Raw genomic sequence first — 16,800 nt, 5'->3', positions numbered from 1 at the left:
ATTTAGTATAATTCAAAAAAAAAAATTTAAAAAAAAAGAAAAGAAAACACGCAAGCCGCCAGGATATGATAGTAAATTGTCTATCAAAAGTGAGTAGTTTTCTTACTTCAGAAAAGTGAGTGGAGCAGGCACTTATGTTGGTAACAACAAGATATGAAGTGAATAGAAAAGTGCCAGAAGACAATAGAGAATAAAAATTTTTTCGCGGCGGTGGTGGGGTTTGAACCTGCGACCTTATTGGTACGACAACTCCGCCTGGCAGGTGAGAGCGTGGCTCTACCGTGTGAGCTATCCACGAACACAAAAATATTCGTTTCAAACTCAAAGTCATTACTAGATCCCTCTCTCACCCACTTCTTGAGATCGCCGATTCGTTCGTACACCACCATCGCGAATAATTTTGACCAGCAGTTAAGCTTAATAGCCAATATTCTCAACACAAACATATAACATAGAAACGATTGAGACATTGAGTATGCTCCGGTGTATGGGGTGAATTTTAATTCAGAAAAGTGAGTGGAGCAGGCACTTATGTTGGTAACAACAAGATATGAAGTGAATAGAAAAGTGCCAGAAGACAATAGAGAATAAAAATTTTTTCGCGGCGGTGGTGGGGTTTGAACCTGCGACCTTATTGGTACGACAACTCCGCCTGGCAGGTGAGAGCGTGGCTCTACCGTGTGAGCTATCCACGAACACAAAAATATTCGTTTCAAACTCAAAGTCATTACTAGATCCCTCTCTCACCCACTTCAAAAAATTTTTATTCTCTATTGTCTTCTGGCACTTTTCTATTCACTTCATATCTTGTTGTTACCAACATAAGTGCCTGCTCCACTCACTTTTCTGAATTAAAATTCACCCCATACACCGGAGCATACTCAATGTCTCAATCGTTTCTATGTTATATGTTTGTGTTGAGAATATTGGCTATTAAGCTTAACTGCTGGTCAAAATTATTCGCGATGGTGGTGTACGAACGAATCGGCGATCTCAAGAAGTGGGTGAGAGAGGGATCTAGTAATGACTTTGAGTTTGAAACGAATATTTTTGTGTTCGTGGATAGCTCACACGGTAGAGCCACGCTCTCACCTGCCAGGCGGAGTTGTCGTACCAATAAGGTCGCAGGTTCAAACCCCACCACCGCCGCGAAAAAATTTTTATTCTCTATTGTCTTCTGGCACTTTTCTATTCACTTCATATCTTGTTGTTACCAACATAAGTGCCTGCTCCACTCACTTTTCTGAATTAAAATTCACCCCATACACCGGAGCATACTCAATGTCTCAATCGTTTCTATGTTATATGTTTGTGTTGAGAATATTGGCTATTAAGCTTAACTGCTGGTCAAAATTATTCGCGATGGTGGTGTACGAACGAATCGGCGATCTCAAGAAGTGGGTGAGAGAGGGATCTAGTAATGACTTTGAGTTTGAAACGAATATTTTTGTGTTCGTGGATAGCTCACACGGTAGAGCCACGCTCTCACCTGCCAGGCGGAGTTGTCGTACCAATAAGGTCGCAGGTTCAAACCCCACCACCGCCGCGAAAAAATTTTTATTCTCTATTGTCTTCTGGCACTTTTCTATTCACTTCATATCTTGTAGTTTTCTTAGTGGGGGTGGGAGTCAACAGACTTTGGCATTTTTTTTGAGTGTTTTGGCATTTTTTGAGTCTTCCCCTGGCATTTTGTTGAAAAATAATCTGGCAACCCTGCGTTGGCCACGTCCACGTCCGCAAAAAGGGTTGAGTTGGTTATCAACCAGTTACACGTACCGTTTGTTGTGAAAAGCTTTCTGGGCCAAACAAACGATTTCAAGCAACCATGAATATTTTTCGGCTTATCGGGGACATGTCCCACCTTGCTGCTATTATTCTTTTGATGCTCAAAATGTGGAAGTCTAGATCGTGTGCAGGTTTGTATTCCTTGCCATTCTTAGTAAAAACAAAAGTGCCGGTGTCTGCTGTCTTCGTCTTCACTCACCTTGTTCATACTCATACATACTCTCTTCTACCCCATCTGATCCGTGGTTCGTGCAAATTTTTGGCAAACTGTGTTATGCCGTGCAATAATTAAAATTTGCCTTCATGATAACAGATGTCCATGATCTACGGTTTAAATTAAGACCGTTGATGAAGACTGGTTAGAGCAAACTTGCCTTTGGCTGGCTGGGATGACAGCAGACGACAGCAGTGCAGTGTCAGTGAATCGGTGAAAATGCATGCACACACACTTTTCGTTTGATTTACCGAGGATACCATTGAGTTATACAATGCATTAGGCTAGCCGATTTTGTTTTGTGAGGGGTTTCTTATACACACTTAAGCATACCAAGGGTCGCTCAACTCTTCTACTTCTATCTAATATACTGACTACAGTATGAAGTCAATTAGATCTATACTACGCTGTATAGTATAGCCTGTAGACACTTGTGTGCCAATAACGATGAATGGTTATTGCAGATACTGGCGATAACAATGGACGATTATACACACTGTTTTGAATCACTGCTTTTTTACTTACTTTTAGACAGTTATACACATTCCAGAATGTGGCAATGCACATAGAAATAAGTAAGGTTAATAAAATATCAAAAGCATAAAATTACCCAACAATAAATCAAGTCTGGATAGTAGGTTACTATGTATATATGATATGCGTCAACATTCATAAGTATGTCATGGCCGAATGGTTAAATCGTCTACTGTAGGAGGCTTGTTGGGATCGACATGTGTGTTCGGATCCTGGTTCTGCCACATTTGGGGGGGGGGGGAATTGTCTTCTTTCAGAGCGTTGCAAAATGATAAATGTCCCATTCACCCAACCCCCTTTTTTTTTTCTTTTAGCTTTTTTTCTCTCTCTCTTTTGATTCCAATCTATAGAATGTTGCAATTTGTAATATTCGTCCACACTATCTCAAAAAGTATATAGATAAATGATTAAAACAAAAACATTCTGAGGACAATCAAATGCTTTTTTTTTTAAGTCACAAAACAAAACATTTTTTAAATTTTAATGATAATAATAATGATGATGATGATGATGGTGATAATAATAATAATTAATAGTGGAAATGTTATTTATAATTTATAATGTATATGATGATGATGATGATGAATACTATAATAATAATACTGGTCATGATGATGGTGGTGATAACGATAAATAATAATAGTCTAACCTACTGAGCTATCTATCCATACCGATACCTGTGTATCTTAGAACTCATAGATGAGCTAGATAATTTTCCACCAGCTTTGCTTCCTTGTTTTGATAGTTATTTTCATATCTGATTCAGATAGTATGTTGTTGGATCTACTTTTATGGAAGTGTCATAATAGATTGTGTTGTTTGGTATAATGAGGAAGACAGGAAAATAGTAGGTGTGGTCGGTTTTAGGGCGAACAACGCCTAGACCTAGGGATTTGTCGGCGAAATAAACAAATCCCCGACCATCATCAATATCCCCAAGATTTTGGTCAGAATTAACAAATTATATAAACAAAAGAAGATCAATAAAGTTAACAGGTACTTATTGAAATTTTAATGGCTAGTGAACTATGAACCAATTTGCTGTCAACAAGTTTCTTGCTGGTTGAAAAAAAAAAGACAGAATTGCCAGTTTGACCTTTTCAGAAACGTACGTTTCTGTGTGGGGTTCCTGACCTCCCATAGTGGGCAGGGAGGTACTTATTGTGTCTTCTATCCCCCTGTATCTGTTTTCCAACTTCCATTCTGTCTTTGTCTTAGCATGGGATAGCTTGTGTCCGGATGAGACTTATTGGTGATCTCAAACTAAGTACTTTGACGGTGTGCTCTTGGAATCTACATCTGTTCCCTATTTGAACCAATTCCCCTTTGTCTTAGGTTTTCTTGTGTGCTTTAATTGTAATTCTAGAATAATTGTAATTCTAACTTTTTACTTTCCCATTTTCTTCCTTTTTACTGGCGCTGATATGACCTTAATGTGTTGCAAGCGCCGTAAAACCCTTAAAAACAAAAAACAAAACAAACGTACGTTTCGTTGATCCATTTGCTTTTTTAAAAAGCTGGATTTGGTATTTGAGCACTATTCACTTTCATCTTGTGTTAAATATCACTTGATATTAACTGATTTGAGACACAAATTACCACTGGCATTTTATTCATATTATTTGGATTTTTTCACGCTTAGACAGGTGTCTGGCAAAATTGTTTTTCTTTATTGGAAAACATGTCTGGCTATAAAGACAGCCTATTGAATATGGCCGCTGCTGTGGCACGACTTATCATTCGGTAATAAAGACCTTGTCAGATAAAATAATGTTCTCAGAAAGTCTCTGTCCTCTTGTAGCAATGCCATGCACTAATAAATATTTGCCTACATGGTCGATAACAGATGTCCATTATCTATTGTTTAAATAAATGGATATTAAGGCTCTTGGTGAAGACTGAGAGCAACCCTATCCTCTGTCCTCTTTTTGCAAGACTGTGCGTTGCATAGAATCTTAGATCAATTGTTAATGAGGTGACTGACTGTTTGTGAACTGTTGGAGACCCTTATTCTTATAGAGAGTGGACAAGTTTAGTTACTATACTTTAAACGTTAAAAGCAACTATGTTTTTAATGCGACAAATTAAATAATTTTCACAAAGTTTTGGTTGTTGCTGTTGTCATTGATGTTCCCCATAGTTTCATTCAGATATTGATATTTTATATAATGATTTGCACAGAATAACATTAACTTAGATTTAAATGATCCTTTTTTTTTTGTCTTAATAAATCATCATTATTTAGAATTTCTTTATGAAATTTTTATTAGGCTTTGGTATAAATCGTGCTAATGTAGATTTCACATTTATGTATTTCAGGTATATCAGGCAAAAGTCAGATTCTGTTTGCTCTAGTATTTGCAACCCGTTACCTGGATCTGTTCACATCATTTATCTCGCCTTACAACTCCATAATGAAAGTGTTTTTCATTGCTTCATCTATTTTCACTGTGTATCTCATGTACTTCAAGTTCAAAGCGACCTATGACTCCAACCACGACACTTTCCGAATGGAATTTCTTGTTGTCCCTGTTGGTGGACTGGCTTTCCTTGTTAATCATGAGTTCAGCCCAATGGAAGTAAGTCTTAGGAATGTATTGTGGTGTATTATTTTTATTTAGTATTTTAGGTTAGTATTCCCATTTGCAGAAAGGGGATTAAAATGAATCACAGAAATGTCAGATAAAAGTGGATTCTATGCACTTTTATTAATTGATTACTGCTCAGTATTGTTGACACTGAGAATTTAATGAAAAATTGGCTGTCAGTACATTGATTGTCAAATAAGTTTGCATCTTTACATTGTCATCTTAGTTCACACCATTTTTATTATCTGCAAAGTCAATTTACTAAATTCAAAGGGTTTTACCTTTTAACGAGAAAACTGATGTGTTGTCAAATTTTTAAAAAAAATAAGGCTGCAATGACAAGTTGCAAGAAAACAGTCAAAAGATTTACGGGGTTGAACCTACCCCGGGCATGTGTTGAAGCCTTACACATAAGATTACACATTATCAGCAGAATGTATCTGTACACCCCTTTATTTGATTGTAATAATCTTGCCAAAACTGTCAGCAAGAACTTGCAAGATACTGGCACACATACACACTTTAGAACAGTGAAGTTGAAGAAAGGATTGTATTAATTTGTATAGCCTTGTTATCTAGTGGCATGGCACTCGCCTTCGTACAGTAGGTCTCACTCTGGATGGCACAAAGTTTAGTCCTCAAAAAAGGCTCTTTATTGATATTCTCTCACTTACACTTGGGTATAAAATGTGTACCTGTTTGTTAACAGCATGTCTTTTTCGAAAGAATAATTTCTCATCCTACATGTTTACTATGTTTGTTGGTTTGTGACCCTTTGTAAAGCAGTTTGAGCTTGTTTAATGGATAATGAACTATATAAAAGCTCTAGATTTTATTTTTTTTTTTGGGGGGGGGGGTTGTGGGGTTTTTAAAAACATTTTTTTAAAAAATTGAAATAAAACCAAACATGACAAAATTCTCTGAAGTACTCGTTGCATGTGGTGAGCTGATTTTCCTTCGCAAAAATACTCATTGAACTTTGAATCAGTTATTGTTCAGCCAGAGACATGATAGTTTTAGATTGACGTGCATTTCTTTTTGTAAAGTTCACTGTACTTAAGTCTTTAAAACAATTAAATGTAGATACAAATCTGGAAAACCTCAGATTTTCCTCACAAATTAGAGAAGTTTTTGGAAAGCTTTCATGCTAAAGTAAAAAAGTGAAATGTGCAATGACTTGACAACGTTGCATGTAGAGGACATTAAGTCAGGAAGTCATTTTGAGATACAAATGATAATTGCATTGTATGGTCACAAAGATTGTGAAAAGATGGTTGGTTTTTGTTTTTTGTTTTGGGTTGGGGGGGGGGGGGGGTTCTCTCTTTTTATAGTCATAATGTACAAAAATTCATGTATATTTCTCTCGTTCAATCAGTAAGCAGACACGACCATGCCTGAATGGTAGGTTAATACATGGAATAAATGTCTTATTTTGATGGCACATATTTACATTCACAATATTTATTTCATCTAATGGGCAATTTATGCTTAACATATTTGGCAACGGGACACCAAGTGCTAGTACAATATTTTTAAAGATAGTGCTGTTTGACTCGCAATAGAATGCTTTGTTTTACATCCGTGGCTTATAGAATGCTAATATGGTTAAAATTACCTTTCTTATAGTCCCTATTATGCTGTTTGATCTTGAGTCTTCTTTGTAAGATCATTGTCAATATTATTACTTTTTGAAACACAATTCATAATCTCTCTCTCTCTCTCTCTCTCTCTCTCTCTCTCTCTCTCTCTCTCTCTCTCTCTCTCTCTCTCTCTCTCTCTCTCTTTATTATTTATATACATCTGTGTGTGTGCAAATATTAGAATTGTGAAGCTGATGGCATTTTATAACACGTTAAGATGAGCAATCTGTGCTTCCAATTCATTTTTTTTTTTTTTTTTCTGACAGATCTTGTGGACTTTCTCCATCTACTTGGAGTCGGTTGCCATTTTACCCCAGCTGTTTATGATGAGCAAGACGGGAGAGGCTGAAACAATCACATCTCACTATTTGTTTGCTCTTGGGTCTTATAGAGGACTCTACATCTTCAACTGGATCTACCGTTACTATTTTGATGGGTTTTTTGATTTGATAGCTGTTGTTGCTGGATGCGTCCAGACCATCCTGTACTGTGACTTTTTCTACCTGTACATAACCAAAGGTAAGCAACAATTCTAGTCTTTTTCCTTGCTTTTAAAAAATTATTTTATAATATAGGGATATGCCAATCCTCCAGATTGGATCGGGAAATTCCTGATCCGGTTGCCCTTTTTCCTAACTCCCGTTACAGATATATTTCCCCGATTCGATATGAGCACATTTTTTATTATTTTTAAAATGTTGATAAACATTTTAAATGACAATTGAAAAATATGGTATATGGTGCATCATTTTCAAGTTTTCACTTGAATCTGGTGACGGCCACAAGTTGACATCATCTTATAAGAATAGCATACGGAGTACCAAAAAACAACAACTACAACACATACTCTACGAAATAGTTCTGTAACTGTACGTTATTTTCTTTTATTAAATTTGTTATTTTTGTCGGTGTGGCAGGCTCAAGTTTAAAAGTCCAGTAAAGACACCATTATTTTTTGTTTTCTCTCTCTGTTTTAGAGTTTTAAAGACTTTCCATGTACTCTAAATACAAAGTGGCTTGAAAGGTTAAACGCCACACATCACATTAGAACTTTTTGACTTGTCTCTCATTTTACAGTTACAGCTTACAATATTCGGTAATGAATTTTTAAAAAATTTAGATGTGAAGATAAGCTTACTTAATGCTATTTTTTAACTCTGGCGTCTCGCAAGGGTTAGTTATACTGTAATGTCAGTACTTAGCTGTATTGTATCATATTTGTTGTTGTTTTTTTTAAAAATTAGTGGCCCATTTAGAAGTACAGACTTTTCGTGCACAGTCCGACGAACATGGATTTGATGCAGTGACCCACACCGCGAATCGGCAGATGTCGACGAGAGAAGTGCCATTTAGGCGTAGACTTACTGATAATTGCTCTGCTTCGGATCTGGGACAACACACAAACATACTCACCACCGCCACATACAACCACACAGCACAAATTAATGAGTGAACTTCACTCACTCTGTAAAGAGAGACTCCTTTCCTTGGTTTGAACTAAGAGGGACTTAATGAAAACTCATTGCCCGCGATGATCCATCAACATGACGACAGGAAAATATCAGGCAGTTCATGATATCAGGAGGTTGGGCGCACATCTGTCTGACGAGATTGAAATTCCTTGTTTACACGCTCGTGTTTCATGAGTTTTGGTCAATTATCCACAATTTGTGAAAAATTTGTCCGACTGCGTACGAAAAGTGTACGTCTAAATGGGCCAAAACATATCTGATAGGTTTGGACAACCTGAAGGCAGCCCACAAACATAACATTTTAAAGCTATCCTTGCCTGTGAACAAAAATATAAAATCTGTTTGTTTGTAAATGGAGAAAAAATATTTGTGTTCGAAATATCTTTCTAATTTTTGATAGTGTATCACAATATCTGCCCAGTCTTTTGTCTGTCTTGTTCGACCTTGTGACGATTTTGAGCAATAATATTTTTAAGATGGTTGTGTTGGGGTGCGATTCTTTGCAGTTTCTGCTCTTTAGAGAAAAGTATTTTTGGAAATATCAATCCCATTCTTGTGTTTAATCAACTCAATGACCCTATCCTTTCTGCATCAATGTTCACGACTGACTCGAGCATTAAAGTATTTGACACGGTTCCCTGCTTTTTCCAATATATTTACTTATTGTACCTTGATAACGCATGCAACCTTTTGGATAAACGTTAGCAGGGTAAGTTTTGAAATTTTAAAATCTGAACGGAAAGTTTACATCTCTTTGACTTTATTGTTCGAGTTCAAAATTCAGAATTTGAAATTAGCTTCTCAATTTTATTTCATTACCAGCAAATGATCATCCATTGTTTATTTTAATGATAGCAGATTCATGTTGTCTGTTGGAAATATTATATTAACAGTGAAATTATGATTCATAGGCTATATTTTCCAAACACGGAAAGTTATCACTACGCATTTAACATGTATTATTTTCGAATAACATTTCTGAAAACTGGACTGGCAGATGATCGGTTTTATGGCATTCTTTATTGATAAGCGAGTGCCAAATATTTACCTGGAAAGGCTATCTGCCGACTGAAACATCAATAACTTTTTGTCAGCTAGTGGAGTCACATTTTACGGAAACATGGAATCATGGGGGAAATATAGAAAAGTTTCAGCTTTGCTGCAGTTTAATATCCAAGACACTTATTCAAAGCACATTACAAATGTGTTCGATTTGTAATAAGTGAATGTTCCTTTGAATACTACATAAATCTGTGGATGGTTTGATGGGGTTTGGATGAATGAGAGAGGCTATCCATGATAAGTGTTTGGTTCTAATTCTATCTTTCATTTATGTTCAATGTATTCAGTCTAGTCTGCAATACAAAAAAGGTTGTCCAGGCCTGTCCCAGATATTTTAAATTTGTCCCAGACAAATTTTTCTGTTGTTTAGCTTCAATTTCTTACATATCTTCTTTGCTAGCATTTATGTCATCAGCACGATATTTCAGTATTCTTGTTTTTATTAACATTTAGGGAGGGGAGCGCATACTAAGATAGTATTGCTTATTATTTATCAAAACAACTTGTTCAAACCTTACCAATACCCAAAGCTGAATAATTGTGCTACAGTGTTCATTGCAGTACTTGTCATGGCAACAGTGGCCCCATTGAAGTTTTGTTTACTTTATGAAATTAATCATTCCTCAAAAACTAAGAGAGCTGGCAGCATGTACTGAAGTGATGGTTTTGTCAATTTCATGTGCGTTCCTTCCCTAAATATAAATTATACCAATATTATTAAATTGATCCAGAGACTTGATTAAAGTATTTTGAGGAGAGATTGCAGTCCAAGGGATGTAACTTTCACCAAAGTGGTTATATTATTTAGAATACGTTCCGCTATCTTGTTTATTTTGTTTCTTTCTCACAAACTTTTTATTCTTCTTTATTTGGCTTTATTTATTTTTATGGCTGCATCTCTTAATCTTTAAAATTTTGGACCTGAAAGAATTGGTAATTGCATTTATTGTTAAAATCTAACAAGAGTCAAACATCTGTTTGGTTGCGTAAGTTAATATACTTGAAAATTTGAATTTTTATGTTTGTTTGGCAGTTTTGGAATTTAAAATACAGAGCAGAAAAATGTAATACTTTTATCGAGCAGCTGACCAATTGCTGAAGTGAACCCAGAAAAATATATTCGGCAACATCCCAAGCATAACTGAATAATGTGGTTTTGCTTTTGTAGCTTTTAGTTTTGTTTTACTTTGTTTTCCTTTCATTTATCTCTGGAAGTTTTAGTTTTATTTTCATCATTGAAAGTGAATTGAGTGGGTTTTACAATGTAATTTATTTTCCGTTGGATACAAATGTGCAGCATGCAAGATCTTTTGGGGCCATCTTTTTCTTAAATATTTTTACTCTTAAGTTTCATGATATATTTGGACTCTATACATATTCTGTCGTTTTTATAAACATAGTATATGCAACGTTAACCAAATAGCACATACTGTGTTTTTTAAACAAACATCAGTATTGGTTAACAATGTGTTGTCAACTAGACGTGCCTTCTCTTTTCTTTTTCTTTCATTTAAAGACTCAAAGACACTGAAATTTGGGTGGTATTGTCTTACCAAGATGTCTACATTTTGTGTCTGAGTTACCCTTTTTTATGTTATCTGAGTTGTTTTATCATTGCTAATGATAATAACCAAAAGACAAAAGCACTATTTTAATTGGTTTATCAATTGGAAAATACTTATACTGTCCGAGTCTAGAAATTTTTTTTTTTTTTTTTTAAACGAAAACTAAAATATTGATTCTAAACCTAGTCAGGCCTTAGATTTTTATGTAATTATGGGCGGCATAGATAATTTCTTCAGCTGGTTATTATAATATTCATTCCTTTTATGTTTGAAGGCATAGTTAAAATTAAGCCATTACAGTTGCAATCTTTCATATGTTACACATTGATTTTAGTGGTTTTTGAGGCGAAATGGCTTATTCTAAAATTGAGAGTTAAGGTGTTACTTTTGTCTAGTTTTGAAAGATTGTTTTTTGGGTTTGGTTTTGTTTGGATTTATTTTTTTTTTTGGGGGGGGGGGAGTGTTTTTTGTGGGGTTTTTTTTGTTCTCCAGTATTAAAAGATATTAGTGACCTTGCATAAATAGGTGACTATAAAGGAGTTTTTATACAAGCTCAATGTAATTTCTTCCAGCAATTGTCAATTAACAGGTGGATGAGTCGTGATCGCATGATTGTCAGAAACTTTTTGAGTCAACATCTCCTGGGTTTTTTTTTGGTACTTAACAGATATTTTTTTGCTTCATTTAGATTCTTTCTTCGTTTTCACTCACTTTTCTTTAAATATTTTATTGCAGTGTTGAAAGGGAAAAAGATGAGCTTACCGGCATAACTTGGAATTGTTGAAAATGTGATTCTGCTGCAGTCATCATCTCATGGTACAAATGGAACATGGAGCGCATCTTTGACAACATCTGATTATTTTCCCTCTTGTGTGTTTAAAGATCATTGTATTTGGTGACAGTGCAATGCAAGTGTGTATAGGGGTGTGTGAGAGATATAATAAAAGGGGGGAGGGGGAGTCATTGAGTGGATAAGTAAGTTCAGTCATAAGAGTATTACTTTGGTTGTATGATTATTTTAATTTTTAAACTAGATCAGTACCTCCATGTGCTAGAAAAGAGTCATTAATTTATAGTTCCAAGCGAGATCACATTTTTCTTAACTTTTGGGCAGATGTTGAAAGACCTTGTATTTGAAAAAAATAATCAATAAATGAAGACATAAGTACTTTATGTACTTTAGTGAGACTGTAATTTTTAGGTTTCGTGCTAAAATGGAGGTTGATATTTTGTGTTGATGTGTTGGTCGGATGAAAAGACAATTAGCTTTTATGCTAGTAGTGAATTGAGGGAAAGGGCACAAGAAATTATTTGTTTTACAGGAGAGGCTCGCTGAAATTCCAATATTGTCCTGGCTAGTTTTACCCTTGAAATATGATTTACCTTACCAACTATAGGCATTAGTGACCAAAATGGCGTATTACACGCAAAGTTTGATTTCAATTTTGTGCTTAAAATGTTGTGGTTAAGTCAATGACAATGATGCAAATATTCTTCTTTATGAAATTTCATACCTAACTGCCAAAGCGTTGACAATATGAATTTTGATTTTGGTAAAATATTAATGATTCCTCTTATATTGTTGTCATGCGCTCACTTAAGATTTTCCATCACTGGATTTTACATCTCCATTCATATGAAATGGTGCTCCAAAGATAAGGTGTAATTTTTAAAATTAATTACACATTCATGTAATAAGTCTTAAATAAGAGTCGTATCTGTTAATTGTTGAATTGTTTTATTTTGTATGTGAGGCAATTGAATTTCATGATTATGGTGCAAATGTTAGGATGTTGGGTTCATTCATTGTCCTATATCATGTTGTTAACAATCAGTTTTTTAGGGAGGTTTAAAAAGAAAGAAAAAATTGAAATGAAGAGCGTGAATTTAACACGTCATAGTGGGAAGTTATCTAAATTTTCACATTTTCCTGGCTGATATTTATTACATATAAATTACCTAAGCATTTGGTAAGTGATCTTTATATTTCTTTATTATCTGGCTGATTAGACTTTTGGGGCAGAATAGCTCTAGACAAGAGAAATCCCATCAAATATATGGACGAACCAACCCCTTTCAAATGTTAGCATGTCCTTCTGAATGTGGTCCATTTTAGTTGATATGTATAATTTTTTAGAGCAGATTGTCTCTGTATCATTTACTGTTTAGAGATTTATTTTTTTTCTGCGCAATCACCGAGGTTTTTTTGTTTTTGTTTTTTTCTTTCTTTCCTCATATCCATCTATGACTTTTTTTTTTTTTTAACTTGGGATTATTTATCTTTTGTGAACATACAGCCAATATTTGAATATCAGTAAACAGTAATATTTTTTTTTCACATCGCTGATGCATGTTTTCTATTTTTTAATCCCATGTGATATGGGAAATGTCTTTTTGATTTTCGATAATAAAGTATGCACAGAAAATGTCCTTTCCAGGAGTCATTGTCTTTGTCAATTTTTCCCAACAATTTCATTTAGGGGTAAGGGTTTTGCTTTTACTTAAGTTTTGATATTTCATTTTTATGGATTTGTTTTTTTTTCTTATAAATTTTCTCATGAGGTACTTCTAGATCATGGTGTGTATATAATTCCAATTGTGTATATAGTTTTGTTTTACTTTTATTTCAATGTTCAAGTGTTGATGAAATCTGCATGTTGCTTAGTATTACACCGAACATAATACAGGTGTAAATACTTTTTAACGGTGTCATTGTATGATTTTATATTCTTTGGTCTCCACCTGGTATGTTTGAAGTAGTGTATTCTAAAGCCTTGGGAGTGGTTGCTGATGATTGGTTGGCATGTTGTTTGAATTGTGCATGAACACATTCACTTTACTTTGTGTTGTGACAAGGAATAATGTTTAAATTTATCGCAATCTGGCTGATTTGTTGGTAATTACTTTGGTGTTAATAATTTAAGGAATACTGGTATTTCGGAGCTGCGGATTAATTCCAAGTACTATTTATCTATTTTCATCTCCGAAATAAAGCAATTGTAGTGAAAGAAATAAAGCAATTGTGGTGAAATGTAAGAGACATTTGATATGATTGAGTCAATTATTAACAATTATAGCAATGTTTCAATGAATATATATTTATATATTTTTTTTTTAATGTTAATAAATCTATTGTGAGTATGCCTGCATGTTGTGTCACAATTCGTAACAGAAAGTGATTTAACGTACCGGATGGCATGACAGTTTGCTGAAATGTTTTCATCAGTTTGCATGGTTGATTGTTATGTTTTGGCATGTGTGTTGACTGTCTCAGTTACTTAAGAAGGAGGAGACTTTAATTGGTATTTTATTTTATTTTATCTTGTTTTCTAAAGACTGTGTAAAAGCTTTGTTGAAAACAATTGCATTTATTCTTTATCATAAATTATGGTTAATTATATTTTTTTTTATCCGATACAAAGTATCTCTCTTTTTTTTTTTTTCTTTTTTTTCTTCTTTTTTTTTCTTTTTTTTTTTTTTCTTGTTTTTTTCTTTAAATCTTATCTTTTAAACACTCTGATAAGGAAACTGCATTGTTTTTATTCCAACAGAACTGAATGTGTTGAATTTGGTATAAATGATTTAACTGTGCTCTCATGCTTTCAAATGACAATTCAACTAACACAATGATTAGATGGTTATGAGTGTCAACATTGTTATAACATTGTATGATAATGTGTATCGTTGCTAATCCTTTGAGATCATGTGTTATCCTATACTATTACCATTCAAATAAATTGCATAACACGTTGATGAAATGCGGAAGCATTCATTAAACAAGATTTATGAATAATATTGCTTGTAAGAACTTTTTCTTTTTGAACATGCCTCCTGGCAAAGGCTGAGGGATAAAGTGCTCTTTGGAGCGACTTCTTTTCTATATTTTTTAATGTTTCCTTCTATTTTCTTTCCTTTTTTTTCTGCTCTAAACTAAATTTATTTTTGTCTTTAAAAAGTATTGAACTGAAATAATAAAACTTTTAACTTTGTAATAACAGATCTTTATTTTTTAAACTGTCCCACCTTATTCGCATCTTCTGGTGGCGGGAGTTGAGTGGAGCCACTGGTATTTCTCCTCAATTTTCTTGGATATCCATTGTCTCTCATGGAGTTACTTATTTTTACCCACTGGGATACTTTACTGTGACCTTTTGGGTTTTTAGTTTTTTTTGTTTGGTTGTTTTGTTTGTTTTTATTTTGGTGTTTTTTTTTTTTTTGTTTTTTTTTTGGGGGGGGGGGGGGGAGCTTGGAAATTTTGGGTTTATTTTTTTCTTTATGAGAATGGGAGCGATCTGTGTTTTTCATCCAGCCGAATCATCGATCACTTGATTTCTGGTTGGGGTTCCTGATCTTTCATGGTGGAAAGAAGACACATACTGTGTCTTCTATCCCGCTATATCGGTTTTCCAACATGCTTTCTGTCTTGGTCTTAGAATGAGATTACAGTACTTGGTTTTCTCCTGGCCGTGGCTGGGAGGGAAACAGTCAAATGTGTAATTAGTTTTGGGAGATCATTTTTTTTTGTCTTGTAAATCGTCTCTATGCATTGTATAATTTTTTTTGTTTTACATATATATTATGTTCTGTAAACATTTGAGTGTATTCCTCTTAGTGGGATCACATGCATGTGTCTGGATGAGACATTTAGGTGATCTCAAACTATGTACTCTGCTAGTATGCTCTTGGAATCTACCCCTGTTCTTATTTGAATCATTTCGCTTCGTCTTACTTATCTTGGGTGCTTTAATTGTAATTGTAGAACCTTTTACTATCTCATTTTCTGCCCTTTTGCTGGCGCTAATATGACTGAAATGTGTTGCAAGCGCCGTAAAACCCTTAAAAGTCAAAACAGATCACATTATTTGTTGTTCGACGATTAGATATTGGATGGGATTTTGCGACCTCCCAGGTCCTGAGAGGGAAACAGTAGAATGCACTGTAGTATCCTATTTTGAGAGGTGATATTTTTTTTCCCTGTACTGTTAATCGTCTCTCGGTTATGTTCTTTTTTAGTTATTAGTTTATGTTCTTTTTTAGTTATTAGTTTTGAATATATAAACATTTTTGAGTGTATCATTCATAGCTGGATCCTTTGCTATTGCCTGTTAAAATAGACGCATCTTGAAATCTTTTGTTCCCTATTGACTCAGCCCCCTTTGCCTTCCTTTTAAAATGCAAAAACGATTGGATTTTTCTTAAACGTAAACACACTGCTTTGTTTATGAAAGTTGTAAACATACCCATGGGTCAAGCTGAATAAAATGACCGACTGTGATGTTGGATATTTAGAAAAATGTGAACACTGTTTTGTAGGATTTTGAGCTCGTTTTGCAATGTGGTCAAAATCATTGGCTCGGGCACATGGGAAAATAATACAGATCGAACGAAATTGGCGTCACTCAGCTCTTTGTTATCGTTTTTAACCAGCCATTTTTATGAGTAGTTCTCACTAAATTGTATCAGTCAGACTCTAAACGTTTAAGGTTGCAAATAGTTTTGTGTGTTGGTACGTTATATCCGGCTGGCGAGGTTCGGAGAAGGAAAGGGCACATATAACTTAATTTTCATTCTAAGAAATCTCATTGAAAGAAGATTGGAGGTGACAAAATAAAGACCTGCACATCTGCTTCATAGACTACACCAAGGTCTTTGATACAGTGAACCGTGAACTTATTAATATTCTACACAGTTTCGACATAGATGGAAAAAATCTGGTTAAAATTTGAGTGTAGTCGTGCGTTTTGTTTTATACGGATATGTCGACGGACTATGACTATGCACAAAAATTAATGTAATCGTTTCAACAACAAACAAACAAACAAAAAAAAAAAAGAAAATAACAAAATACTAAAAACTTTTCAGGATCAAAACCCTACTTCGGGAAATTACAAAAACACACAGAGAGAGAGAGAGAGAAAAGCGGTAATACTTAGTATAATC

General features: G+C 34.5%; 1 protein-coding gene across 2 annotated transcripts; it reads left to right on the top strand.

Annotated features, from left to right (window-relative positions):
* Nucleotides 1–1,705: 1,705 nt before the first annotated feature.
* LOC144973204 (ER lumen protein-retaining receptor 2) lies at nucleotides 1,706–14,653 on the top strand. Of its 2 annotated transcripts, XM_078915362.1 has the most exons (5): nucleotides 1,727–1,916; nucleotides 4,853–5,112; nucleotides 7,028–7,280; nucleotides 7,839–7,857; nucleotides 11,596–14,653. In XM_078915362.1, the coding sequence occupies exons 1-5, from the start codon at nucleotides 1,826–1,828 to the stop codon at nucleotides 11,642–11,644; spliced, it is 672 nt and encodes a 223-aa protein (XP_078771488.1). In that variant the 5' UTR covers nucleotides 1,727–1,825; the 3' UTR covers nucleotides 11,645–14,653. The 2 variants fall into 2 exon arrangements, with proteins under 2 accessions (XP_078771489.1, XP_078771488.1); XM_078915363.1 differs by lacking the exon at nucleotides 7,839–7,857 and having other exon boundaries at nucleotides 1,706–1,916.
* The last annotated feature ends 2,147 nt before the right edge of the window (nucleotides 14,654–16,800 follow it).

The sequence above is a fragment of the Berghia stephanieae genome, chromosome 5, assembly GCF_034508935.2.
Source record: "Berghia stephanieae isolate SIO BIC M18660-M18661 chromosome 5, UCSD_Bste_1.3, whole genome shotgun sequence".
NCBI classification, from domain to species: domain Eukaryota; kingdom Metazoa; phylum Mollusca; class Gastropoda; order Nudibranchia; family Aeolidiidae; genus Berghia; species Berghia stephanieae.
The sequence above is the reverse complement of the archived record's forward strand: the minus strand, read 5'-3'. Positions and strand labels throughout refer to the sequence as shown.